At 42.9% G+C, this 27,636-nt stretch overlaps 1 protein-coding gene across 1 annotated transcript in view; it reads right to left on the reverse strand.

Moving 5' to 3' along the window:
- Positions 1 to 324: 324 nt before the first annotated feature.
- ARL3 (ARF like GTPase 3) overlaps positions 325 to 27,636 on the reverse strand; it is a 32,097-nt gene continuing 4,785 nt past the window's right edge. Inside the window, exons 2-6 of the mRNA XM_082630418.1 lie at positions 25,804 to 25,947; positions 21,834 to 21,950; positions 11,775 to 11,825; positions 9,994 to 10,179; positions 325 to 604 (exon numbers count right to left, since the gene is read on the reverse strand). Coding sequence (XP_082486544.1) covers positions 557 to 604; positions 9,994 to 10,179; positions 11,775 to 11,825; positions 21,834 to 21,950; positions 25,804 to 25,947 — 546 coding nt within the window. The 3' untranslated portion in view covers positions 325 to 556. The remainder of the gene's footprint in view (positions 605 to 9,993; positions 10,180 to 11,774; positions 11,826 to 21,833; positions 21,951 to 25,803; positions 25,948 to 27,636) is intronic.

Genomic DNA, 27,636 nt, shown 5'->3' on the forward strand with positions numbered 1-27,636 from the left:
ACGCTCCGCCCCCCCAAGCCCAGCAGCTTCCCACCCAGACAGGCTGCAACCCTGGCTCAGTGGATGATGGTAAAAATCACTGACCAGCACCATCAAACACTGTCTTGGTTTCAACACCATGGGGGAATGTAAGGACAGGTCAGGAAATGAATGACCGCAGCCTAAGCTGCTTCTTCCTCTTCCTCTCCCCAGCAACACCCCCCCCCCTTTTTTTTTGAAAGGAAAAAGCCCACTGGAATTGCCTAAACTGCAATGCAATCTCTTGCTCATTTAAAAGATCTCATTTTCTAATCATGTGCTTTGAGACATTTAATACTATTTCAATTATGCAGAGGAAATAATATAATTCCTTTATTTGAAAAATGATACTGAACCTCAGAGATCATGTTAAATCTACTGCTGGAATGGGGATTCTTTTTAAACTGTGTTGTTCCCTCTCTTCACACAGCTGTAGCTGTACACAGATGGAAAAACATTTGGTCAGAAAGCAGCAAATTAGTGTTTTTCAGGACAGAATTCAGCTCCCGCAGCTCCTGCATCTCCATTCGTCAAGATTTTATTTCTTCTTTGCATTGACGTTTTTGCAGACCCAGTTCATGCCGTCCTTTGAGGGAAATGGGCAGAGAGAGGCAGCGTTAGTTGTAAGAAAGGCACCACACACTCCAGCCCCAGAGGGGAGAGGGCGAGGGTCCTGGGTCCTCCCTCCTCAACCACCAGCTCAGTGGAGCTTGCCTTCCCCAGGGGCCCACCTGGGTGACCAGGGACAGTGACCTCCTGGGGAGGAGGAGGGAGGCCTCTGAGAGCACAGGAGGGAGATGGGAGGGGGAATGTCCAGAGCCCGAACTTGAGATGGGTCCTCAGGAACTCCCTCTGAAAAAATAAACACATCTGCCTGGATCCAAGGCCTGATTGAGGGGCTATCAGGACAGATTCCAGCCATTTTTGGCTTTTTCTAAAAGCTGACCTTTGCTAGGGCATTAAATTCAATAAGCCACCTTTCTGGTGCCCCGGTGTGTTTACAGTGTGACAGTGTACACTTGCGCTAAATTAAATTTCTTTTTGGAAAAACAAACCAACTGCAGTGCATGTTACTAGACACACACTGGGGCAATGTGCATTTATTTCTCTTCGTGCAGCACCAGGGAAGGTTTAAAGGGGCCTGGCCTGGTTCTTGCAGCTTTAAGCACTACCAAGCAGAGGGACTGGGGAGAAGGTTCCCTTAAATGCACAGCGACCTTGAAAGTGTCCTCTCTTAGAAGGCTGGAGAAGGACAGAGGTAAAAACCACACAATACCTACAGCCACTTGGCAGGTGGCATGATATCTCGTGGATGCCAGGCCCGCCAGAGATGACCTATTTCTCAATGCCCTTTGCAGCCATCCCTGAATGCTCACCCTTTCCCCAGAGTCTCTCTGACCCCCAGGGGTGTGCAGAGGTCTCAGAAGCCCAGAACAAAATCAAACGAGACTCCTGCAATGCAACGCATCCCTTTCCCCTGCATGTGTCACACGTGCACATCTCAGGGCATACATGACATTCAGAGCCCCACATTTCCTATGACCAGGGAGCTAGCTGTTGAACCTGAACAGCCGAGACAGCTTAAAGTAATAAACATCAGCTGACACCCTTGGCCATTAGGAGCATTAATCCCATAAACAATACATCACTTCAAAACAACCAGCAGGCATCCTATCTCCTGGCTAATCTGACCATAACCTGAATTTACAGTGATTAAAACTCTGCCAGTTGCCATCAGAGCACTTGGGTGGGAGAATCAGATAATCTGATGGCTGTCCCAGAGCATACCTTAGGGCATGTGCCAAGAAGAGGCTGGCCACAGCTGAAGGCACAAAGGTGGACAGCACCTGGCAGCAGTGGGGATGAGGGTGGGGGAATGCCGAGGTGGGAGAAGGTGGACTCCGAATGCATCTCCCAATACAACTGGGTCAGCTACTTACTCTGAAAAGCTGAGGCCAATTTTAAGACCATTTTATGAAAAGGAATAATTTAAAGAGAAGCATGTTTAATTTTAGGAGCTAATTGGTTTCCAGGAAAAAAAAAAGATCACCTGCCAGGAGACAAAAAAGATTTTACAAATAAAAGAGGGATGAATAAGATAAGCATCTTCCCTTTGCATTCGAAGCTGAATAGCTCAGCACTTATGTAGCACTTTCCATCTTCAGGAACCCGCACAAACACCATCAAAGGTGCATACCTCAATATTTCCTCCTCTGTAGAGACTTGCAACATTTTATCAAATCATCTTCTCAGAGAAATCAAGAACAGTGTTCCCACACTATACGAATACCATTTTCCCTCTTGTTTTACGGCTGATTATAGAGGGGGGTGGGTTTCTTTTACTGCATGTAACTCAACATGAATGCACTCAGAGATAGGAAAAATATTTACTCAGCTGCAGGAACCCAAAGCAGAACATGGAGGGTGAGGGGCAGTTTTCTCCAGGGTATCTGTTACGGAGGCAGAGGGGATTTAAATGGGGGAGCCCTGCCGAGGGGCAGTGTCCTCCAGATGTATGTGAGGGCCCGCGGTGACAAACCTTTCCAGCCACAGTCCTGCCAGCAGAGGGCGCTCAGAGGTCGGGCCCCACCAGCTGACCCGCTGGCCCTGGGGCGCTGCAGCTGCGCCTGCAACCTGGAGTGTGGGAAGCCGAGGAGACTTAAGCTGCTCTGGCTCGAGAAGGCCGCCCTGATCTGGTGTCTGGAGGCTGGGGATTGTGCCTTTCCTGTTATTACGTAGAGGAGAACCTGAGCTGGAGGTGGAGGTGTTGGGGAGGCAACAGTCAATGACGGTAATAGCTCTTCAATAAAAATCAGGCACAAGCTGTGCCAGGGTGCCCACTGGCAAGGAAAGACTCCTGAGGGGAGGGTCCATGTCAGGCTGGCTTGAGGTGGTGTTTACAGAACTTAGCATGGTGGCTGGCCACACAATTTATATCTTTTAAGTTAATCCTTGTAACAACACTGTGAAGTAGGTACTCATGGGTGAGGAAATGGGGGCACAGAAGAGTGCGTGGCAGAGGCAGGCTGTGAACCCGGGCAATCTAGACCCGGCGTCTGCTCTCGATGACCGTTTCTCAATGACTGCGGGCAACTGCTCGGGGAGGAGCTCTCCCTCAGGCTTGGAGAGAAGCTGGGGCTCGTGCTCAAGTCGGCAGAGGGAGCAATTCCAGTGTTTTCTTTGTTATGACTTCCAGCTGAATACAGGGGCATGAGACGGAACAGCCCTACCCAAGCACCCTGCGTGGCTTTGCTGCAGCTCTGAAGGTGCCAGAGGTTGTTTCTGGCCACTCAGCTCCCAGGATTCCCGGGCTGCCAGGTATCAGCGCATGTGGAATCCTACGTGTTTACCTTGCTCCCCATGTATTAACTCTCCACAAGCCTGCCACCTCCAGCAGGATCTCTCTCTTTAGAGACAACATCATTGCAAGAGGAGGACCCTTCTGCTTCTCATGCTTAAATCAGCAGCCACGGCACTCTGGCCTTTATCTGGCAAGGCTTTGATTTTTTTAAAAACAGATGACTGGGGCTTCTGTGGTGGCGCAGTGGTTAAGAATCCGCCTGCCAATGCAGGGGACACAGGTTCGAGCCCTGGTCCGGGAAGATCCCACATGCCGCAGAGCAACTTAGCCCATTTGCCACAACTACTGGGCCAGTGTTCTAGAGCCCACGAGTCACAACTACTGAAGCCCGCACACCTAGAGCCTGTGCTCCGCAACAAGAGAAGCCACTGCAGTGAGAAGCCTGCGCACCACAACCAAGAGTAGACCCCGCTTGCCGCAACTAGAGAAAGCCCGCACGCAGCAACGAAGACCCAATGCAGCCAAAAGTAAATAAATAAATTTATTAAAAACCCCCCAAAAACAAAAAGATGACTGAGAACAGGTGATCATTTACCTGAAGTAGGTTACTGCTCTGCTTCCAAAGAAGGAAATGAACTCACAGGTTCGTGTAATGGTTGAACCTTTATTGTCAAAAACTGGTTTGACCAAATTTCTGCGTACTGGATCTTCCTCACAGTGCTGACAATCCTATGGCATAAGTAGTCCTCCCTTTCATCCTCCACCGCACCGCCCCTGACCAACCTTGCTGAAACTGAATTTGAATTGATTGGCTTCAATTCAATACTAGAGACTATGGAGAGACACTGAACCTCAAATACTGAGCTTTGTTTGGCCTTCTGTAGAGGAAATAAATGTTACCATGTCATGATATTATTCCCTACTAACTGCTGGGAAAAATACAAGACGGCCCCTAACCATATGGGTGAAAACCTACAGATCACAGATCTCTCCGTTTCAGGATTAAAGGCATGATGCCCTTTCTATGGGAAGAGTGGTCTCCGACTGCACTCCTCTTTTTTTTTTTAACATCTTTACTGGAGTATAATTGCTTTACAGTGGTGTGTTAGTTCCTGCTGTATAACAAAGTGAATCAGCTATACATATATATATATCCCCATATGTCCTCCCTCTTGCGTCTCCCTCCCACCCTCCCTATCCCACCCCTCTAGGTGGTCACAAAGCACGAGCTGATCTCTCTGTGCTATGCGGCTGCTTCCCAGTAGCTAGCTATTTTACATTTGGTAGTGTATATATGTCAATGACGCTCTCTCACTTCGTCCCAGCTTACCCTTTCCCCCCCACCCCCCGTGTCCTCAAGTCCATTCTCCACATCTCTGTCTTTATTCCTGTCCTGCCCCTAGGTTCTTCAGAACAATTTTTTTTTTTTTAGATTCCATATATATGTGTTAGCATACGGTATTTGTTTTTCTCTTTCTGACTTACTTCACTCTGTATGACAGACTCTAGGTCCATCCACCTCACTGCACTCCTCTTAATTTGATCTCTCTGCAATGCATCCATCACTGCTTGATGGTTGGAACTGAGCAGTGGCAGCCATGGTTGGGTGGGCCTGGTTTTTAATGCCATGAGGACTACACGGTCACATCAGTAATTGCTTTAAGACGATGGAGCTCAGACCCTTGCTGAGCAATGCAGCCTATCCCATTGTGCCACTGGGCCCCCAGGGTCAAGGAGCAGCTGGAAGCAGCATACATAAAATATTGCTTGCTATTAATACTTTTTCTGGTGACAAAGGGCACTGCACCAGAGAGGTAGCAGAATCGCACGTCCCAAGCTTGCTTCCTTAGTCTACAGAGAGATCTGAAAATTTAAAAATAAACCTGAGGTCTGACTTGCAGATAAGCAGTTCCACACACACTGGGAGTTGAAAATAACTGATTCAGGCCTAGAAAGAAGTTGTAAATGTCATTTAAAAAATATATTGAAATTCTGTTGGCATATTAAGGGAAAGGTCCCCTGGATCAAGGAAAAAGAAACAAAAACAAGAACCTGGGCTCGTGAATGTTTACTGTTCACCTGCAAGGCACTCTGAAGGACAGCTCACACGTCAGGGCTCAGACTGCTAGAGGCCCTTTCTGTGTAGGTGAGACCTCTGTGAGCCGGATCATGGCTCCTGCTTGGTGAAGGAAGACAAGGAATGTGGAAGCTATGTGAAAAGAAGGGATGAGCATGAGGTAGGGGCATGGAGAGCGATACCCAGGAGAACCTTCTGCTAGCTCAAAGCTACTGGTGTAGGCATGTCTCTGTTATGACTAAGGTTAGAGACCAGGTTGAAACTGCTGATCTCTGCTTTGAAAGGAAATTCCAATGCAGTATAATTTTAATTAAACACACACACACACACACACACACACACACACAAAATGTTCTAGGGAGGAAATGTCTTCAAGCACCTGAAACTACAACAGCCAAGGAACGCTGTGGTTTGGGGTTCACATTCAGGTCTGCAGGTGGAAGAGGGATTGATTTCTCTATATCTTTCTCTGGCTCTAAGCCAGATCTTTGTTCACTATTTTCCAGACACCCAGGGAAAAGAAGAGAAGAGTCCCAGGCTAGATGTTGAACACTAGGAGAGGCCCTAGCAACCCTGGCCTAGCCCCAGGGTGCAGAGGGAGGCCGCTCCATGTCAGCAAGCCAGTCTGCCTGCAGGGGCTGCAGGTTTTCCCTCCCAAACATTGTTTAGTTTCTCCTCTTTCTGCCTTCATCTGCTTGACATAACTGGGTCTCCTCTGATCACTCCTCTGGACTATGGGGCTCTCCATAGCCCAGAGTTTCCAAGATTGATGTTCTCCTTCAGCTTTTAGTGCCGTTTACCTATGCTCTGCTCTTGATAGTTTCCCATGAAAACTTGCTTTAATTACATGATGGGCCGCTTCCTCATCACCATTAGTCAGGCAAAGAAAGACCTGTTCCAGACTCTTTTGAAGCCCTCAAAGCCAACTTCCACACCCAGAGCAAGGGATTGCCTGTCCTTGTAAAGACTGCATGTATTTGCCATCAGAATATCAGGTAGAACAAGAACGTGAAATCCACCCCAGGAATCACTAACTTCCATAATGTCAAATCATATGTTTAAGCTACTTGGCTAAGGAGAAGTGATCTCCCTGTCCGACTACTCCAGAGGGCATAGCTCCCCACCTAGTGGATCTGTTCCCTTGACTCACCCACTGGATGGTTATTTATCAGCAGAGGACAGGTCTCTCAAATGCATTTTGATTAAACACACACACAAACACAACGTAAATAGAGACACTGTTTTTAAACATCTGAAACAGTAACAGAAATTCCAGGTCTTTTTTTTAACCTTTGTACATTTTCTTTCAGGGTCATTAGTGCTGTGGTGCCAGATACTTGACCCACTTCACATCTGATCATTTTAGCAGCTCTGCCCATTACTGACGAGCTTTCAGGGGGTAGTGGGTGGGGAGGGTGGAATGGGAGGATGAAATAGGAATTTAGGGAATTTCAGTAAATTTTTACACAGAATCTCTGAAAGTGACATTTTTCTAGTGAAGTCTTTCATTTTTAGGAATAGTTAAAGCCTTAATTAACAAGAATCTTTAAGAGGTCTGCTCCCGAACTAAGCAATGCAGGGAAAGAATTCCACCTAAGTGACTCTTTTTAAAATGAAAACCAAGAAACTGGCTGAGTGGACAAGAGCTTAGGTCAAAGGTATTACCTGAGAGGGACATGGTCAATCAGTGCCTCACAATGAAAAGTGTTTCCACGACCTTTCTCCAGTCCTCAAAGGTTACCATTAAAGGACAACAGACAGCAGACTCCCTTCTTAATTAACATTTTTATTAAATAACCCGTTTCAAATAATGGTTAAATTCTCTAAATTTATATCATTCTATTAACCATACTCTAATCTCATTAACCTTGAAATCCCAGTCTTAACTACCCAATTCTATACACCATGGTACTATCTACTAAACTAATTAAGTGACCTTCAAACTATTTCTTCTCCATATAAAATCATGATTTTTCTTGCTCACAGTTCTTTACTGGATCTCTCATGATATCATTTCCTGTGAACCTGGCTGCTGAGGTCCCTGATCTGGGAAGAACTTTCTAACAAGATCAAACCATACAGGACTGTCTCACTTGATTCCTGCCTGCTCCCACCCTCTGTCTGTCTGGTAGCTCACAGCCTCTTTTTTGGCCCAAAGATGCTGTGATTTAAAGGGAACTTCATTTCTATGGCAGCTCAACAGCTGGCAACAAGGAGTCTGTCCTTGTCATCTCTGCGTGGCCGAGCGGGAGGGGTAGGGACTGGAAAGACAATGACCAGAGCTCCCTTCCAACTCCACCTCCTCTGAGGACGCACCCTTGACTTGAATGCCATTCCTCTAAAGAGATGACCCCAGTCCCTCCTTTTTATATCCCTAACGCTGGCTGAAGAAACAAGAGCCTCACTGTTAATTCCAGCTTTGCTTTTTCTTCCTTTCGACACTCCGGCCAGGAGTGAAAAAAGATCATAGAGCTGTCAATTCCTACTTTCTTAGGAGTATGCATACAGAATGCATTTCTTTTCTTTTTTTTTTAATGATTTAATTTGCTTTAAAAAAAAAATATTTTGGCTGTGCCACGTGGCATGTGGGATCCTAGCTCCCGACCAGGGATTGAACCAGCACCCCTTGCATTGGAAGCGCAGAGTCCCAACCACTGGACCGCCAGGGAAGTCCCTGCATTTATTTTCTTAAGGCCCCACCTTTAGAGTCCCCAAACTCAAGATGTTCTCTATTTTCTCTATTTGGGTTCTAAACCATTTAGAGAGGCAGAGTCCTCCTGCTGAAGTGGGTTGTACGAACACAAGAAAGCTACTCTCTTTTCCTGGGCCTCATCCTCACCAAAATAACCTGAGGCCCCATGAGTACCATCTTTGGCACAACTGAGGGAAATATCTTAGGCAGAACTTGATTTTTGTTTAAAAGTGAGAAGCTAAATAAAATGATCAGAGTTTACCTACTCAAAAACATTCTGGGTTGTAACATACTTGTTGGACCAGCTGAAAATCGCCCAGTTAATTCAAAACCTGGTAAGATATACATAATCACATAAGTGATTGCAATTTTATAGAGGAGATCTGAGAATAAAACTATTAATGGTAGTTAGTTTCTTTCTTGAGTGGGATTAGGGGAAATGAAAGAACTTTTTAGTTTTTAATTTTATGTATTACTTTGATATGATTAAAATGAGAATATATTGCTTTATAACCACATTCTAGGAAAGAAAAAAGGAAATACTTAACACCTGCCCCCTCCCTAAACCTACACCTCACAGAGACTTGCAGGGCCCCAGCTTCCCTTTTGGGGACACAGCCGAGGTAATCTCTGGCTACGTGGGGGCCTGCACGACACACATACGTGCACCAAGAGCTTCTGAGGGGCAAGTATCAAGGAGTCTGGAGCAGGGGCACTTGTTCCGTGCTGACTGGTCTGCCCTCAGATCAGAGGCCAAGCACAGAAAGGGCCCTGGCTCTTTGTGTAACAAAGAGGGGAAATATCGGGCAGCAAATAGTTGGAACAGGTGAGATAATTCTAGGAAGTGATTATTTGCTTGAGATAAAAGTGGTCAGGCAGTTTTAAGACAAATCAGTGTCAAATGTCTGAGAGAGGGGAAGAAGAGTATTAGAAGGGAAATGGAAAGAGGCTGCTGGACAATGATGGAGAATCAAATCTCGGGCTCATCCCCCAACACACCAAGTTCACAGAAAAGCAAACTGGTCGTGCCACCAGAGACACATGTCCTACGGAAGCGAGGGGAGATGCCATTTTTTTAGATGCTGTTGATCCCCAAAGCATCCTAGAGCAGTGCTGTCTGGTTCTCACAGCACTGGGTCACCTCCCTGGCAGGTACACCAGATGTTGAAAATGAGGCGTGTAGAGCACGCTGGGGGCTTCAGAATCAAGAAGTGGTCCTAGGGGGCTGACCCCAAGGGTCAACTGGTTTGAGGCTGCTTGGTAGGAAACATCAGAGCTAAAGCTGTTGATCATTCTTTGAGCCTTTCAGGTGTCTGGATTACAATCGTTTTCTGCCCTAAATTAAGATCAAATGAGGGGGAGCTGCTCTTCAGTACACAGTTCCTCAGCGTAAAGCCTAAGGCTTTTAGTCGGCAGAAGCTTCTCCATGGGAAACCAACCTGAAGTAGCATGAAACAGGCCCCAACCCTGACAGCAGTGGAGACAGCCGACAGAAAAGACAAAACACTTCTAGGATAACTAGTGTGTTGTTGATGGCTCTGTTACCTTGGGAGTACAAGTATTTAGCATCTGTAATACAAGATGCAACACAAAACCCCCAACCCAATCACCAAAGAATCCTAGAGTCGGAAAGCATTTTTGAATTCTTCCATTCCGAACCTCCTCCCCAGTGGGGTAGCTTGTCACTCGTGGGGGCTTTCTTGGAACAGTTAGTGATATCGGATTGGTTGCTAAGTAGAAAAGAATCAAACTCCCCCAGGCCTTTCACATCCTGGAATGGTTCATCTGCCCATCAAAGGCTATTTGTTTCATATCTTTTTCTATCTAGATCCGCCCAACCAATGAGACAGGCTACCTCGGTTGGCTGCCGTGTTGCCAGGTGACCGAGCCCTCCAGTAACCTCACCTGAACGCCCTCTCCCGTGAGAGCCGAGCAAGACTGGATCTGCCAGACTCGGTCGCGGATGGTGTGCAGGTTCAGTCCTTCTGCAATTTCAGAGGCTGGGGCTGCTGTGAGCAGATCCTGCTTATTAGCAAAGATGAGCACTGGCACACAACTTAGCTTTTCTTCTTCCAGTAATTCAGCTAGTTCCTGGATCATTTTGGGAATATATGGGGAGGGGAGGATGAAATCTATGATATTTAACCATGCATTTCTAATCAGAAATAAATAAGTTAAGCTGATCAACAAGCAACTTTCAAGGGCAGTGGTTCTCAAACTTAAGCCTGTGGAAGAATCCCCTGGCAAATTCCTGGGCCTGCCCCAGAGATGCTGACTTTGGAAAGTCTAAGCCAGGGTCCAGGGATTTGCATTTTTAACAAGTTCCCCAGGTGGTTCTTTTATAGGGGATTCATAAATCATACTTTGAGAAATACTGTTCAAGGGAGAACACAAATTGTGGTTAGACATTTAAAACTTACCCGACGTTACTATCTGCAAGTAACTTTCAATGCATAGATACACATACATATACACATATACATACATATATATGTATGTATATGTACATATACATATATATTTTAAAATATGAACTAAAAATGACAATTGCTTTAGAGACTATAATTCTGTTTCATCAATCTCTGTCTCCAAAACATGCATGCATGTGCATTGCACTTCATTAAACCCACATCCTAAAGTAACTGCATTAGTCCATCTGGCAAGGTCTCTAATTTTTAGGGTACTGGTTGGGATCTAAACTGTATGTTGATTCCGCCTGCAATAAGTACAGGAGAAGGTATATACTTAGCTAAATGCCAGGATCCACCTCTTCCCCACTCAACCCACATTTTACTACTTAAGACACTTGGGCTGTCAAAGAGAACTGGATGGTTCAAGAGGCAGATCTCCATCTGACACCCTTCACTTCCAAACTCATGTTTAGCATTGCTTCACTTGAGTGAAGTCTAGAAATCATCAAGGTATAGAAGGGAGAGGGGCTGTCTCCAGGAGTCTGGAGAGTTCTCAAACTAATTTCCAGGGAAAAGGAACTTAAACATGGGGACTGCTACCTTTGGAAGGCCACGTGCAGTAGCTCAGGACACAGGCCAAGGACTCCGCAATAAAATGTAAAGGTGCTTCTCCAAAGAGGTCCACGATACTACTCACTTCTTATCAGTGCACTCAGTCTGGGTAAAATGGTCTATGCCCACTGCTTCTCTATTTAAAATTGCATACACGGATTGCATCGTATAATCATGTTGACATGCACTCTGCATTTGAAGTCATATTTGGGTTCAAAGTATACCTATCTCTTTGCTTGGCAAGAAGAGCAGCTTAGTCTTGGCTTGCACATTTCTTCCCATACCTTCTAATTTGTCCAAGTTACCCTTGGATCAATTAAGTTGGCATTGAAAAATGTACACAGAAATGATAAGTGAATTGTTCCTCAGGTTCATTTCTATGTGGCCTGGGAAGAGCTTTTGGGCATGCTGGTAAGTTCCATTTGCTTATATCTTATTTATTTAATTTGATTAAAACGAAAAGGCTTTAAACGAAAAATTGTTTAAAGAATTCTCAACTAATTTCTTTTTAGGCAAGTGGTATTTTGCCTGCTTGCCAGAATGACTGTTTTGTTTAAACTGCAAAGGTTAAACAAAAATACTTCCCTCACTCTTATACATTGACAAAGTAGATTAATGAATACCCAATTATTTGGGAAATATCTCAACAGAACAATTTTTTACCTGACCCGTCTCTTCAAATCTTTTTCTGTCTGCGCTGTCAATTACATATATCTGTAAAGTAAAAGAAGAAGGCTACTTCAATAAGCAAATATGGGAACAGGGCAACTTCTAGGGAAGAAGCAGATGATTCCCAATCAGCAGATTTCGCATTAGCGCAGCATCCTGAAACTGAGCTGGTAATTCTTATCTATGGATGCAAAATAAACTAATTAATTAATTAAATGGAGAGGCCCAGAAAATACCTCCAGCAAAGCTCCAAAGTAGGAAGTCAGGAGAGCCAAGCAGGATAAAAATAGATATATTTAACAGGCATTCACTGAACATTCTTACTAGATTTACCCTATTAATCCTCGTTATCACTCCGTGAGTTAGATTTCATTTTTATCCCATTTTATACATAAATAAACATAAGCCCAAAGAAGTTAAGTAATTTACCCAAGTTACGTTTGGTACATGACAAAATGGGGATTCAAACTCAGGCATACCTGACAGTAAAGTCCCTAGTGGCTCTTAAGCACTCTGCTATACTGTGTCCCAAATTGTCAGGAAGGGACAGTGTTTTGAGGCATTTACAAATCCTATAGACTTCGAACATCATCATTCTGAAAGAACCATTTTCAGTATTAACTGTATGCTGTCTTCAGGTGCTGGGAGGTTAAGATCAACTACTGGAAATAGCAGGAGCATAGGCTTTGCCAGAGTAAGAGAAGTTTTGAGATTTATCGTAAATTACAAATCCCAAGCTTTCTTTCCCATCACTGAATTTTATTTATTGTATAAATAACATCCTATAACAATGATAAGGGAAATTAGATAAGACCAAAGAAGAAAGAAAAATCACCTATAGTTACAGAACCCAAGCACATTAATTATTTTCATTTCCTATGAATGTTCCCTTCTAATTCTTCTTCATATGGAAATTTAAAAAGAAAATCAGAGGACTTCCCTGGTGGCACAGTGGTTAAGAATCCGCCTGCCAATGAAGGGGACATGGGTTTGAGCCCTGGTCCGGGAAGATCCCACATGCCACGGAGCAACTAAGCCTGTGCACCACAACTACTGAGCCTGTGCTCTAGAGCCCACGTGCCACAACTACTGAAGCCTGCGAGCCTAGAGCCTGTGCTCCACAACAAGAGAAGCCACCGCAATGAGAGGCCCACACACCGCAACGGAGAGTGGTCCCAGCTCGCCGCAACCAGAGAAAGCCCACATGCAGCAACAAATACCCAATGCAGCCAAAAATAAATAATTAAAAAAAAAAAGAAAACCAGAGATGTCATTTTGTAGTCATTAAAAAAAAATCATCAGTGTGTTAAATGTTCTCCCAGTTGCTAATCTTAAAAATTATCAAAATTTCAAACTTTCTTTAAAGAAATTAGAATTGTTATTAAACTAACGGTATAATGGAAACGCTCTTTTAAAAGAACATATCATTGAAAAACAACAATGAGAAACGATCTTGAATTCCCACCTTTATGTGCCTTAAAATTCTGTTCTACTCTGAAAACTTGCTCTCTTTTGAAAGGAAAAAAAAACCAACAATTAAAATTCCTTTGCTTAAGTTAATGCACTCTCATTTAGAGTCACTAGTGCTGGGACTTCCCTGGAGGTCCAGTGGTTAAGACTCGGTGCTTCGTCGGCCCGGGGCAGGGGGCAGGGGGCACGGGTTCGATCCCTGGTCGGGAACTAAGATACTGCATGCCACGCAGCATGGCCAAAAAAATAAAATAAAATAAAAAATTTAGAGTCACTAGTGCTAAATATTATACCAGGGACCAAGTCCAGCCTTTTCTCACCTGTGTTTCCTTCATGGAGAATCATAGGAGAAAGGATGCATGTGTTTGGTCTCAGTATTTTTTTGTGGCCTTATTATTGTTATTGTTAATATTACTCTGACTCAATGTCAATGCACACCACAGGGACACAAAATTCGATACTGTCTGATATAAGTCAGAACATGGTGGTAGCTTAGTTTTCCACTGGTGGGTCTCGCATTATATAGTAGCAGGCATAGTATAAACACAGATGTAGAAAGAAGGAATGCAATGGAAGAGTGAACCTGAATACCAAGGACGGGATTAGAACTATCTGGTAGTCTATAGTGGATTAGGATGACCTTCACTCAGGCAAGAGTGGGAGATGATGTGAGGGAGGGGAGAAGGGTCAGGTGATCCCTGGGAGGGTATTCTGGGCTCAGATTACAAAGCAGGAAAAAATGTGCTTGGGAGCAAAGGGTATGAGTGAGAAGGTAAATGTAGAAGAGGCTGAGACAAGGCTGAGAATACAATTAAAGATAAAGTTAATGGGAATTGCCTGGCAGTCCAGTGGTTAGGACTCGGCACTTTCACTGCCGGGTCCCGGGTTCAATCCCTGGTCGGGGAACTAGGATACCATAAGCTGCGTGGCGCAGTCAAAATTAAAATAAAAGAAAAAGATACAGTTAAGAAATTGGTGTTTGATATGATGAAAAACAAACAGGTGGGAGAGAATAATTAGGAATGGAAAGATAGTTTTAATAGTAGACAAGAAAGATGATGATTGAAATACCAAAGAATCCAGAGGCTGAAAGTCAATTAAGAAAGTTTTAACTTTTACTTTAATTACTTGCTAAATTACTTGCTACTTATTGCTTTGACATTAAATTTCACAAGGAACATTTTCATTAAAAGAGTCAAAAGGGGGCTTTTCCTAAACTGTACATAAATTCTTCCTATCATTTAGTATTTTTCTCACATAACTTTTATAGAATTTGAAAAGTATTGTACAATAATTCCAGGAGGAAGGCTATAAAACAACTGCCCCATTTATTAAAAGGGCCAAGTGAAAAAGTCCTAAGCACAAACCAGTCTCCAGTGATCCCACAAATCTGTTTTTCTATGGTGGCACATGATTCTCCTGGTTACCCCCTCCCCAGCGCTGCCCAGTTTTTTCCTGCAAGTATCTGTTTGCTTGAGGTCAATAGCTAAGGATAAGGATAGCCTCTTTTTCTTCCTTTCTTTTTCTTGTTAATAACATAGGTGTTAATCTAGTCATGCAAAAACCATTTTTTAACTTTAATTTTTAAAATTAATTTTTATTGGAGTACAGTTGCTTTACAATGTTGTGTTAGTTTCTACTGTACAGGAAAGTGAATCAGCTATACGCATACAGATATCCCCTCTTTTTTTGGATTTCCTTCCTATTTAGGTCACCACAGAGCACTGAGTTCCCTGAGCTACAGAGTAGGTTCTCATTAGGTATCTATTTTATACATAGTATCAATAGTGTATATATGTCAATCCCAGTCTCCCAATTCATCCCACCCCCGCCCCTTCCCCCCTTGGTGTAACTTTTAATTTTATATTGGAGTATAGTTGATTAACAATGTTGTGTTAGTTTCAGGTGTACAGCAAAGTGATTCAGTTATACATATACATGTATCTATTCTTTTTCAAATTATTTTCCCATTTAGGTTGCTACATAATACTGAGCAAAAAAATGAATCCAAAAACAGATTATCAAATAAAAGATACTCAGAAAGTATTAAAGAAAGTTAAATATAGTGCTTTTCACTGGTCTTAAAACACTATGGATCTTCAAAAATTAAGTTTCATAAACCTATTCTAAAATAAACTTATAATCCATGGCACTCAGAATGAGAATGATGCTTTAAGCGGAGCCAATTCACACCTTCATTGGCAACTGCTTGGAAATTTTTATTTGGTTGTGGGAGGGAGACCTAGAGAAAAAGATTTTTTCTGGATGGAAGTTCAGCCAATTTTGGATTATCCAGAGACTGATTATCCACCATGTGAATGGAAGGCTCTTTGTTTCTCCTCTTGCTTCTGGTCCTCCTCCCTCCTGCTGCCACCTTTTGGCCATTTTATTGCTCTTAAGTATTTCTCCACCAGAGGGGTAGACGGAGACAGAAGAGATGACACTAAAAAGTGTGGCCTTTTATTGATAGCTTGAGCAGAAGTCTTAAGAGGAGGGTGAAACTGACTAATAAGTTTTCTGGATAACCTGTTTTCAGTTATTTGTGCTCTAGGAGTACTGATGCTCAAGTGTGAGTGATGTTATGGAGATAATACAAGAGATGGTTGTTTGAGCTCTATCTCACTGGATGTCCTTTGGATACAGAAATGATGGCAAATTACCTTAAATTATGTTGTGTTTAAACACAAAACTAATAATGATAAAGTAAATGGAGTTTGGTATTAATATTAATATATACCTTGAAAAAAATGATGTGTTTTTATCTATCAAAAGGCTGTTATTTCCTGGCACAAGAGAAATGGAAGACATCCTATCCCCTCCCTTCTATCATATCTCAGGATTAATTTCTTAGTCACTTCCCCCAAATTAATAAAGCTGAAGTCATGTTCTCAGTGTCATCATCCCTGAGAATAACTGCACTTTTAGGAGTTGCTCTGATTCTTTCAAACCTCTAGAGAAACATATAATTTAAAGTGGGGGTTGGTACTCTTTTTCTGTAAGGGGTCAGGTAGTAAATATTTTAGGTTTTGTGGCCCATACAATCTCTTTCACAGCTATTGAACTTTGCTCCTGTAGTGCATAAGCAACCATAAAAAAATACATAAACAAATGGACGTGGCTGTGTTCCAACAGAACTCTATTTACGGACACTGAAATTTGAATTTCATATAATTTTCATGTGTCATGAAATCTTATTCTTCTTTTGATTTTTTGTTCAACCATTTAAAAATGTCAAAACCATTCTTAGCTCACGAGACACAATAACGGGAGGCAGGCTGGATCAGTTTGTCGACACCTGCTCTAAAGCAAGACTGTATTTTGGCACTCTAGAGAGAACTGAAAAGAATTAACCAGGCAACGAAATGCATCAAGCCTCAACCCTGCTCTTCGAGGCAGCGTGGAGTCTAGTGTAATAGGTCTTTTCAACCAACAGTGGAAGACTATTAAATACAGGCAAACTAATGTAACCCATCCACCACTGTCAGTCCAAGCTGCTACAAAACGGGCAGATGGGGGCTAAGAGCCCCAAAGCCTTAGAATCTAACCCTGGGGACTCAGCTGCTCCTCAAGACTTGTTTAGTCTCAAATAGCACTGGAAAATAAAAAAAGGTTTGACTCAATCCAAAATATTGTCTGATGCTGGCAGCATAATATAGCTGGAGAAAGCTCCTCTACGGTTACTGTGAACTTATTTTTGCTGGATTGTCCAATAATTCCTAGGTGCTCTCAGCTAATGGGAAGTGTGGAATCCAGGGTCATATTACAACTACCTTGCAGTCTACCCTCAAGATGTTAGAGCTTATGATTTAAAATTACCCTGATCTGTAGACCAGAAAGTTTCTGAGACCTCCTCATGGAGCCTTAAGGCATTAATGTCCTTATATACAGCTCTTTTTAAAGTAATTTATTTATTTATTTATTTTGGCTGTGCTGGGTCTTAGTTGCGGCACGCGGGATCTTCACTGTGGCATGCGGGATCTTTTTTAGTTGCGGCATGTGGACTTCTTAGTTGTGGCATGCGAACTCTTAGCAGCGGCATGCATGTGGGATCTAGTTCCCCGACCAGGGATTGAACCCAGGCCCCCTGCATTGCAAGTGTGGAGTCTTACCCACTGGACCACCAGGGAAGTCCCTATACAGTCCTTATTTGGACATTTCTTTCAAAGTACCTAATCCAGTAGATGAACAGATAGAACTGTGATTTCTCTCAACTGCCTGCTTTTTCCCAACTCTTGACTCAAAACGTAAAGGAGAATCTATAGCCTTTTCTTCCCCCAGTTTTATTGTGATATAATTGACATACAGCACTGTTTAAGGTGTATAGCATAATGATTTGGCTTGACTCTATAGCTTTTGTATATTAGCCTTATAGCCTGCAAATTTGCTGTAATCACTTATTAGTTCCAGGACTTTCCTTGTTGATTTTTGGGATTTGAAAGACTTTTTTTTTTTTTTTGCAGTACACGGGCCTCACACTGTTGTGGCCTCTCCCGTTGCGGAGCACATGCTCCAGACGTGCAGGCTCAGCGGCCATGGCTCACAGGCCCAGCCGCTCCGCGGCATGTGGGATCCTCCCGGACCGGGGCACGAACCCGTGTCCCCTACATCGGCAGGCGGACTCTCAACCACTGCGTCACCAGGGAAGCCCTTGAAAGACTTTTAATGTTCAGTTTTTCTAACACATAGTTTCATACAATTTAGAGACTCATCTCTACATTTCAAGTATTCGTGAGTGAAATGATATGATGGCTTGGATTTGCTTTAAAATACTCAAAAAAAAAAAAGTAGTGGTAGGGGAGATGAAACAAGATTGCCAAAGCTGAAATTAAGGAAGCCAGATGATGGATAGGTATCTAGGGTTTCATTACACTATTTTTTTGACCTCTATGTAAATTTGAAAATTTCTAAAATTATATTTCAAAACCAGACACATTATTTGAGATTATAGAAGAAATTTCTATATTAAAGGGAAAAATTTTCTTTTTTCCCAACATTTCTCTTCTGTTCTCCTGGAAGGTATATATTTTGGAAGAATAACTGGTTGAATAGATGGATAAATGGATGGATGCACGTGTCTCATCTTTTTGTTCTCATCCATTTAAACCTTCAACCTGGCACAAGGAATATACTGGAACTTACCTTCACCATGGGCCAGAAATATCATGAGCCCATGTGACGGTCATCTCGGTACCTCACATGTGTTTATTGATTTGATGATAGTACAATTTTATATTTTGATATTATTCCCCATTTAAGAATCATGATAAATAAATTCACTACTTCTCATAAACCCTCTGTGAAGTAGATGTTCCACCCAGTTCATAGAATTAATAAGCCTCTGGACTTGACCACAATGATACAGAATCATAGAACCTTAGAGTTGGAAGGGAATTTAGAAGTTATAGAACGCCACATTCTACCTAATGCTGGAATCCATCTATAACAATTATCCATTTCATTTATTTGGTACTTTTCTAAGCACTGGGGATACAACAGTTAAAAAAAAAAAAGAAAAGAAAAGTTCTTGTATTCATGTAGCTTACATTACAGTGGGGGAGAAAGGTAATAAATAAAAATATGTCTGAGGTGAGGGACTACACCATGAGAATATCTAAGGAAAAAGAATTCTAGGGCTTCCCTGGTGGCGCAGTGGTTGAAAGTCCGCCTGCCGATGTGGGGGACACGGGTTCGTGCCCCGGTCCGGGAAGATCCCACGTGCCGTGGAGCGGCTGGGCCCGTGAGCCATGGCCGCTGAGCCTGCACATCCAGAGCCTGTGCTCCACAACGGGAGAGGCCGCAGTAGTGAGAAGCCCACGTACTGCACAAAAAAAAAAAAAAAAAAAGAATTCTAGCATTGTAAATAGTGATGACAAAGGCCCGGAGGTGGGAGCATGCCTGTGTTCCAGGAATGGCAAGGAGGCCAGTGTGGCTGGCACCAGGTAAGAAGGGCTTGGAAGAGGAGTCAGCAGGTGGGGGGCTTCGTGGACCACTGTAAGAACCTTGGCTTTAACTCTGAGCTGGGAAGCTTATGTTTTAATAGGATCAATATAGCTATAGTGTTGAGGAGAGACTTAAGGGAGGCAATGCAGAAGTTAGGAGGCTAGTTAGAATGATACTGCAATAATCAATGCACTGGGGGCTTCCCTGGTGGTGCAGTGGTTAAGAATCTGCCTGCCAATGCACGGGACACGGGTTCGAGCCCTGGTCCAGGAAGATCCCACATGCCGTGGAGCAACTAAGCCCGTGCGCCACAACTGCTGAGCCTGCACTCTAGAGCCTGCAAACCACAACCACTGAGCCCACATGCCACAACTACTGAAGCCCGTGCGCATAGAGTCTGTGCTCCGCAACAAGAGAAGCCACCGCAATGAGAAGCCCGTGTAGCCCCCGCCCGCTGCAACTAGAGAAAGCCTGTGCGCAGCAATGAAGATCCAATGCAGCCAAATAAATAAATAAATAAATAAATAAATAAAAACAATAAATAAATTTAAAAAAAATCAATGCACGGTAGCAGTGGCGATGGAGAGAAGTGGGCAGATTCTAGAAATATTTTGAAAGTAGAATTGACAGGATTGGCTGATGGAGAAGATGCGGGGAGTGAAAAGGAGCCCAGGATGAGTCCAGTGCTTCTGGATGAATGGGACTTGTCATTTACTGAGAAGACTGGAGAAGAAGATTTGGGCAGGGGTGGATGAAGATAGGAATTCGGTTTTGGACATGTTGAGGTTGAGGGGACTTACTAGCCACTGGTGTTCAGGTGTCAAATAGGCAGCTGGCTGTATATGAGACTGAGTTCCAGGTTGGAGGTAACAGTTTGGGATTCACCGGCATGTAGGTGGTGATTAACGCCTTGAAATTGGATGAGGTCATCTAAGCAGCGACTTAAGAGAAAAAAAGCACAGGCCTGAACTCTGGGGCACTCCAACATTTGGAGGTTGGGAGATAAGGATAAAATAGCAATGGAGATTGAGGAGGAGTAGCCAGTGAGACAGGAGGAAAACCAAGATAGAATGGAATTCTGGAAGCCAAGGAAAGACAATGTTTCAAGGACAGCACGACCAACTCTGTTAAATGTGCTGACAGGTCAAGTGAGATGAGTAATGAAACCTGAACATGGGACTCAGCACCGTGGATTCTCGGTGAGCCTGAATGGAGGGTTCTGAGTGCCTGTGGGGAGAGGAAGTGAAGACAGAGAGCACAGAAAATTCTTTTAAGGAGTTGTAAAGAGAGGCTGAGGAATGGGACAGTATCTAGAGGAGGATGTGCAGGAAGCCAAGAGTTCTTTGTTTTAAACAAGAGCAACTACAGGATGTGTGCATGCTGATAGGAGTGAGCAGGTAGAAAGAGACACCTAGGAAGCAGAAGCAGAGAGGGAAGCTGTCTGAGATGCAAGGTGAGTTCTACTGGCAACGAAGACATCGACGTGTTTTTGCAGCTTACTGTCTGTGGTCATAGTTAAAGTAAATTCAAACTTTCAGTTAGAGGTTAACGGAAATATGATGCAACATTTTTTCCTGTCCAAGTTCATGAAAGGCCCTGGTTTTACGGTATGACCATGAGTGAGTGGCTGAGGTGGGGTGGATGGCAAGCTCGCTGGAAGGGAGGTGAAGGAGCTGAGAGGCCGAGGGATTGGAGAAATCATGCACCTGGAGAGTAAAATCTCCAAGAATCCTAAAACAGTAGTCCTAGAGAACTTGGCAGTGAGCTGGGAGCTCAAGTCTCAGCCTCTGCTTGCGTGAATGCTGCCTGAGCCAGGAATCCCAGTGCAGAAGGAATCCCAGAAGCCTGAGGCGGCTTCTTCTACTTCTGGACAGTTATGATTATAGGAAACTTCTTCCTTATTCTGAGTTAAACCCTAATACTCCCCAAACTGCTCCTTGCCTGGTCCCCTAGAACTATTCACAATGAAGCCAATCTCTCAGACTTAAGATAGTTCCTGAAGCAACTAGAGACAGTTCCAAGCATTTTCTCTTCCAGGAAGGACATCGTCAGGTCTTTCAACCATTTCTCATACATCATGGTTTCCAGGACCTTCACTATCTTGGTTGCTCTCTTTGGGATATACCTGATTCATTGATTTCCTTGGGTTGATGGAGTCAATGGCACAATCTTCTGACTTCTGCTGTTCAAATCACTATGGTAATTAATAAACACTTTATTTGCCAAGGTGGGTGTGGGCACAACATTGTTACTGAGCAACAGAAAAACATCTTATATAAATTACACGAAGCTCCACAATCTGTCGGCTATCTCTAAACTCATAGTGATGAAGAGCAATGTTACAGCAATGGAATTATTATTATTATTATTATTTTTTTTTTTGCGGTACGCGGGCCTCTCACTGTTGTGGCCACAGGCTCAGCGGCCATGGCTCACGGGCCGAGCAGCTCCGCGGCATGTGGGATCTTTCCGGACCAGGGCATGAACCCGCGTCCCCTGCACCGGCAGGCGGACTCTCAACCACTGCGCCACCAGGGAAGCCCACGGCAATGGAATTATTGACAAGAAAGACAATTACAGTGTAAATGTTAGTAAGACAGGGGAGAAGAGATTATGAATTGATGCATCAGAAGGAGTACTTACGAGAATATCAGTGTTTTCAAAATAATTCCTCCAGTATGGTCTGATTTTCCTCTGTCCACCAATGTCCCATACATTCAGTTTAAAACCTTGTGATTGTACACTTTTGATGTTAAAACCCTGAAACAAAAAATACCAAGTTTTACTAGGCTTTGAGATCAATTTCTGACAAAGTTACATTTACCAGCTCTGTTATTTATTAGTTCTGAGGTACTCTGCCAGGTGTGACACAGATGATACTGAAAACAGTTTGCTCTGATAGGGAACAAAGATGTATTTACACGTGGTACTGTCACTCAGGTTGGAGTCAGTGTTGATGATGTCATGCCGAGTGCACACACACATGGAACTGCTGAGGATGACTTGGCATGAGAACAGCTCTGGTAATCAACACAGACCCCCGCCCACCCCGTGAGTCCTCAGCATGGTGAAATTTAACAGGACATTACATGTAACTAACAAAAAAACAAAGCTGAATCTGCAGACTCAGCACAACAGAACAAATGTTAAGTTTAAAAAGAGGCAAGGGGCTTCCCTGGGCGCAGTGGTTAAGAATCCGCCTGCTGGGCTTCCCTGGTGGCACAGTGGTTGGGAGTCCGCCTGCCTTTGCAGGGAACACTGGTTCGTGCCCCGGTCTGGGAAGATCCCACATGCCGCAGAGTGGCTGGGCCCATGAGCCTTGGCCGCTGAGCCTGCGCGTCTGGAGCCTGTGCTCCGCGGCGGGAGAGGCCATGGCGGTGAGAGGCCCGCGCACCGCAAAAAAAACCCAAAAAACAAAAAACGAAAAGGAAGGACCTGAACTCAGGACACGAAGGGGGAGGCTGGTTTGTAACTGGAGTAGCACCCCTCATACAGGTGGTGATGAAAACAAACAAACAAACCAACAAGTGGGCATTTGAAACTGTTCTTTAATAGGTATCTCTGATGAACTTGAAAAGAAAGTATTCATTTTCAGGACAGTGACTCAAGGTGGAACTTTGGGGAAGGTAAGCCAATCAGGGGCAGGAAGAAGGGTGAGCTGGGAGTTCATGTGCAGAGAAACAAATTAACAAGACCTTTGGGGTTCGAAGAGAAGGCATTTTATGCGCAAGATTTTTAAAAAAATCTTCTTGCAAGAATGACATAATGAAATCAGGATTTGAAAAATCCGATCAACAGCCTGCTCCCACAGAAGTGACATTTCATCCAAAACAGCTGGAGTTAAGTGGGTCTGGGGATGCCTCCATAAACATTTGCCTCTTCTGGCAGCTCCCCAGCACTACTGCATCACACAGAAGGAGAAGGCACAGGGCAACGGTACGGGAACACTGCCACCTAATTTCCACTGAGGACAGTCACTAGAGGACAACAGGGGATGATGCTTACTACTGCTCCTCTAAAAGGCCAATGACTGAATAAATTAGAAGTTTTAGAACTCCTAAGGGAAGTGGCTTAAGCTTATTGTAAAAGCGCACTTCATTCTGACTCATTGACAAAACCCCTTTTATGCGTTTAAAAATTCTACACTTAACTACAGTAGTAAATGTCAGACCCAGCAACAAATCCTTTCTGGAATGAGGGAATAAATAAGTGTAAATCCTAGAATTTGACCATATGTGTCAGCTGCCTTAAAAGTCTGTAAGTCACCAGACCCAACAAATCTACTAAGAAATTATTCTAAGGAAGTAATAATGAATGGGTGCAAACATTTAGAGATGTGTACTGTATAAGTATCTGCATACAGAACAATGTAGAAATATGTTCAAGATACATTATTAAGTGAAAAAGATTATACAAAACAGTATACTCTGTATGAGCCATTTTTACTTTCTATTTTAAATATGCCCACCATATATGGGCAAAGAAAAAAACCTGAAAGGATACATTCTCAAATGTTAACAGTGGTTACGTCTGACTGGGCATTATAGGTGATTTCTAGTTTCTCAATTTTACCTATTTATACATTCTAAGTTTACTACAATGAGCATCTATCACTTTTTCTAATATAAAACAAAAACACAATAAAAGTGTGTTTTTAAAGACTAAATACGAAACCTTGACATAATGACAGAGTCACCCATAACATAACAAACAGAGCCTGAAAGTTAGAATTGGAGCTTTGGGTGCATAACTAGGATTTCATTTCCCTGCTCACAGTGTGGACGTCCTCATTTTAGTGGTGCTCTTGAGAGAGACAGCCTCTCACTAACACGAAAAAAAACCCTAGCCCTTCTTTTTCTGGCAGAAATCCTGACACGCTAATATGTGTTTTCAGCCCTTCTAGGCTAGACTACCGTAATTTGCTCCTCCTCAGGCCATACATTAAATTTGTTCAAAAGCTGTAAAATTGCTCATTTGGTAGCAGTTGAAATGACTCTTCTGCAAAGAGATGTGAATCAGTAAGACTCGCTGGCCGTGAAGTACACACACCAGCACAGCCATTCAAACCCGACACCAAGCTCTAATCACAGGACAGTGACAGAAAATGGTAAATAACTCTGGTTGTGCTGAAACCTCTAATGCTCAAACACTTAAAAGTAAGAACAACAGGGCTGCCCCTAGTTAGGAAACCCAAAGGCCTGGCCAAAGGTCAAGCTCTCTCAGGATTTCCTGCAGGGAAGGAGGCCTAAAGAACCCACTAGAGTTCTTCCAGGCAGGACTTGTTTCCAACATCCACGCTGGGAGCACCACTGTCTTTGTGCTTTGCTTGCTTAGCCCTACGAAAGAGGAGGGTTGATGAGGCTGGATTTAAAAATACAGGTAGGGCTTCCCTGGTGGTGGGAAGTGGTTAAGTGGTTAAGAATCTGCCTGCCAATGCAGGGGACATGGGTTCAAGTCCTGGTCCGGGAAGATCCCACATGCCGCGGAGCAACTAAGCCTGTGTACCACAACTACTGAGCCTGCGCTCTAGAGCCCACAAGCCACAAGTACTGAACCTGCGTGCCACAACTACTGAAGCCCACGCGCCTAGAGCCCATGCTCCACAATAAGAGAAGCCACGGCAATGAGAAGCCTGCGCACCTCAACGAAGAGTAGCCCCCGCTCGCCGCAACTAGAAAAAGCCTGTGCGCAGCAACAAAGACCCAACGCAGCCAAAAATAAATAAAAATACAGGTAATTGTTTTTTTATTTAAAAAATTGAGGGACTTCCCTGGCAGTCCAGTGGTTAGGACTCCACGCTTCCACGGCAGGAGGCCCATCCCTGGTTGGGGAACTGAGATCCCGCATGCATGCCGTGTGGCGAGGGCCCCCAACCCCCACCAGCCCCCCCTCCCAAAAAATCTAAAAAATTGAGGGAGTCCCCTGGTGGCCTAGTGGTTAGGATTCTGGGCTTTCACTGCTATGGTCCCAGTTCAATCCCTGGTCAGGGAACTGAGATCCTGCAAGCCACATGCTGTGGCAAAAAAAAAAAAAAAAAAAAAAAAAGACATATATTTGTATTTATTAAGTCTGAAAAATACACACTAAAAGTGGTTTTTCTCACAGCACTGTTTCTTTCCTTTATGCTCTCTCTGTATTTTTCTACATGTATTAGATTCAAAATCAGAGAAGATAAAGCTATTTCTAAAAAGGAATTACTTAGATCAGAGGGAAGTGATTGTATCTTGCTATGTATAGACATATAAATTTATATTATTTCTTTTTAAAAATTATTGTAAAATATATGTAACATAAAATTTACCTTTTTAACCATTTTTAAGTGTGCAGCTCAGTGGCATTAAGTACATTCACTCTTGTGCAACCATCACCGCCATCCATCCAGCCCCTGGGTAACCACTGTTCTCTCTCCTGTCTCTATGAATTTGACAACTCTAAGTATATCACATAAATGCAATCTCTTGATATATTTTGAAATCTGAGATTACTTTAAAATTGTATAGACTTTTCTCAGTAACAAAACTTACAAATGGACAAAACTCTATCTCCCATTTTGTTTATTGCTATTACCATCTTCCACGTGTCACACAAGCATCGGGGGCAAGGCAGCGCTCACCTGTGTAGGTGTGATGTGGCTGATGTCTTCAGATGCCAGCTGCTTCAGAAGAGTGGTCTTACCAGCATTATCCAAGCCCAGGAGAAGGATTCTCACCTCCTGGTCTGGTGCACTTTTCAATTTGCGCAAAATTGAGAGTAAGCCCTTGAACAACCATGAAGAACAGAGATTACTTTGGAGGCACTGACTTTGATATTACTGGGTATCAGAATGCCTTCTCCTCCTTGAAAAAAGTGCTTGGTTGTGGAGGGCTTATAGTACTATTTTCCACTTTAATGTCATTTACTCCATTTGCTTATAAGTTTTGGCAGAAATACTTTAGTAAATTCAGCAACTTAATAAATAGCCTGGCTTATTCCTGCTCCTTCTATTAATCCAGCTTAGCAGTCACCCCAAAACTCCTGGAAGTATGTACTACTAACCAACTCCCATTCCTGAAGCCCTTTATATATATATATATATATATATACCAGAGCACCCTACCAGAGCACCCATCATATCTGACTGTAGGGAATTGATTTTTGTATTTTTCTCCTTTATACTAGAGTGAAGTTTCTTGTGCATAAGGACTATAGATAGCTTCCATCTCCCACAATGCCTGGCGCTTATTAGACACTAAATGATAGCTGTTGAAATAAACAGAATTACCCACCCAAGTTAATGTAAGATTTTAAGGTACTAAGGTACTATTCAAAAGGTTGTAGAAAATTGCACTTGGGCTCTCTTTTTAAGACTTTATTTTAGTTCTTGTTTAAGACTCCATCATTCAAAATACTCTATCATCTTCTAACTTTCACATGACCCTTACAGTATAGCTGCGCAGTATAGATTATCTATGTTTTTCAGATGAAGAATCTAATACAACAGAGAAATTAGGGAATTGAAAGGTCATTCCGGAAGCAAAAAAACATTAAAGTTTAACCAGGGTATTTTTGACTAGTAATCTAATATTTCCGTTTCTTGTTGTTATTATTCTTTTAATGGATGGAAATAAGCCATGCTGCTTTTTAGCTAAGAACATAAGAAAAATCTTATAAGATAGTTATTTGTTCTGTCTTGCAGCTGACAATCATTTTCCAATGAGGCATGGTTACATCAAGAATCAAAGAATCCCAGAGTTTAAAGGGCATATAATCTAATCTCCCAGCCCAAGTGGAAATTCCTTCAAACTGAGTCTTACAATTATGTAAAATGGTTATGTTTTTTATCTGCATCGCACCAGGAAATAACTCAAACCAGTCTATTCACTAAGATCAAATGATAATTCTGTGAAATAATTTTCAAGAGTTGAGACAATGATATGCAAATATGCATAATTATAAGAATTCCCTTCTGCTTCAGAGGCCCTTTGTTTACCACTTTTAGTACTGTATTCGCACTGACCACCGTTAACCTCTCTATGCCTCAATCTGTCAGCAATAAAATGTAACATTTAGTTTAAGACAGACAAATTCTATCCCAAAAGATTTGGAGAAGAGAGAATGAATAAATTTGAAACAAACAAACAAAAAAAGATTAAGCAAGTCTTTTTTTTTTATGGCATAGTTTTTCTTTTGTTTTTTATCTTCTCCAGCCTTGAATTATTTGACACCATTCCTTTTAAAAACTCTGTTTATGAGCAATCTCCCTGGCTTCTATTAGCTACACTGCAATCACTCATTTATAATACCACCTTTCAGAACAGTTAAAATTAGAATTCTGAGCTCCTTAAGGGACTGGTGATATAAAAAGGCTAAGAACAGGCAAAACACATTGTACTACTCCTCCTGAGTTCCTGATTAGATGTCCTCATTATCCTTTCCAATAAAATTCTAAAACAACTGGAATTTATCA

This window comes from Mesoplodon mirus, assembly GCF_964341445.2.
Source record: "Mesoplodon mirus genome assembly, chromosome: 2".
In the NCBI taxonomy this organism is placed as follows: Eukaryota; Metazoa; Chordata; class Mammalia; order Artiodactyla; family Ziphiidae; genus Mesoplodon; species Mesoplodon mirus.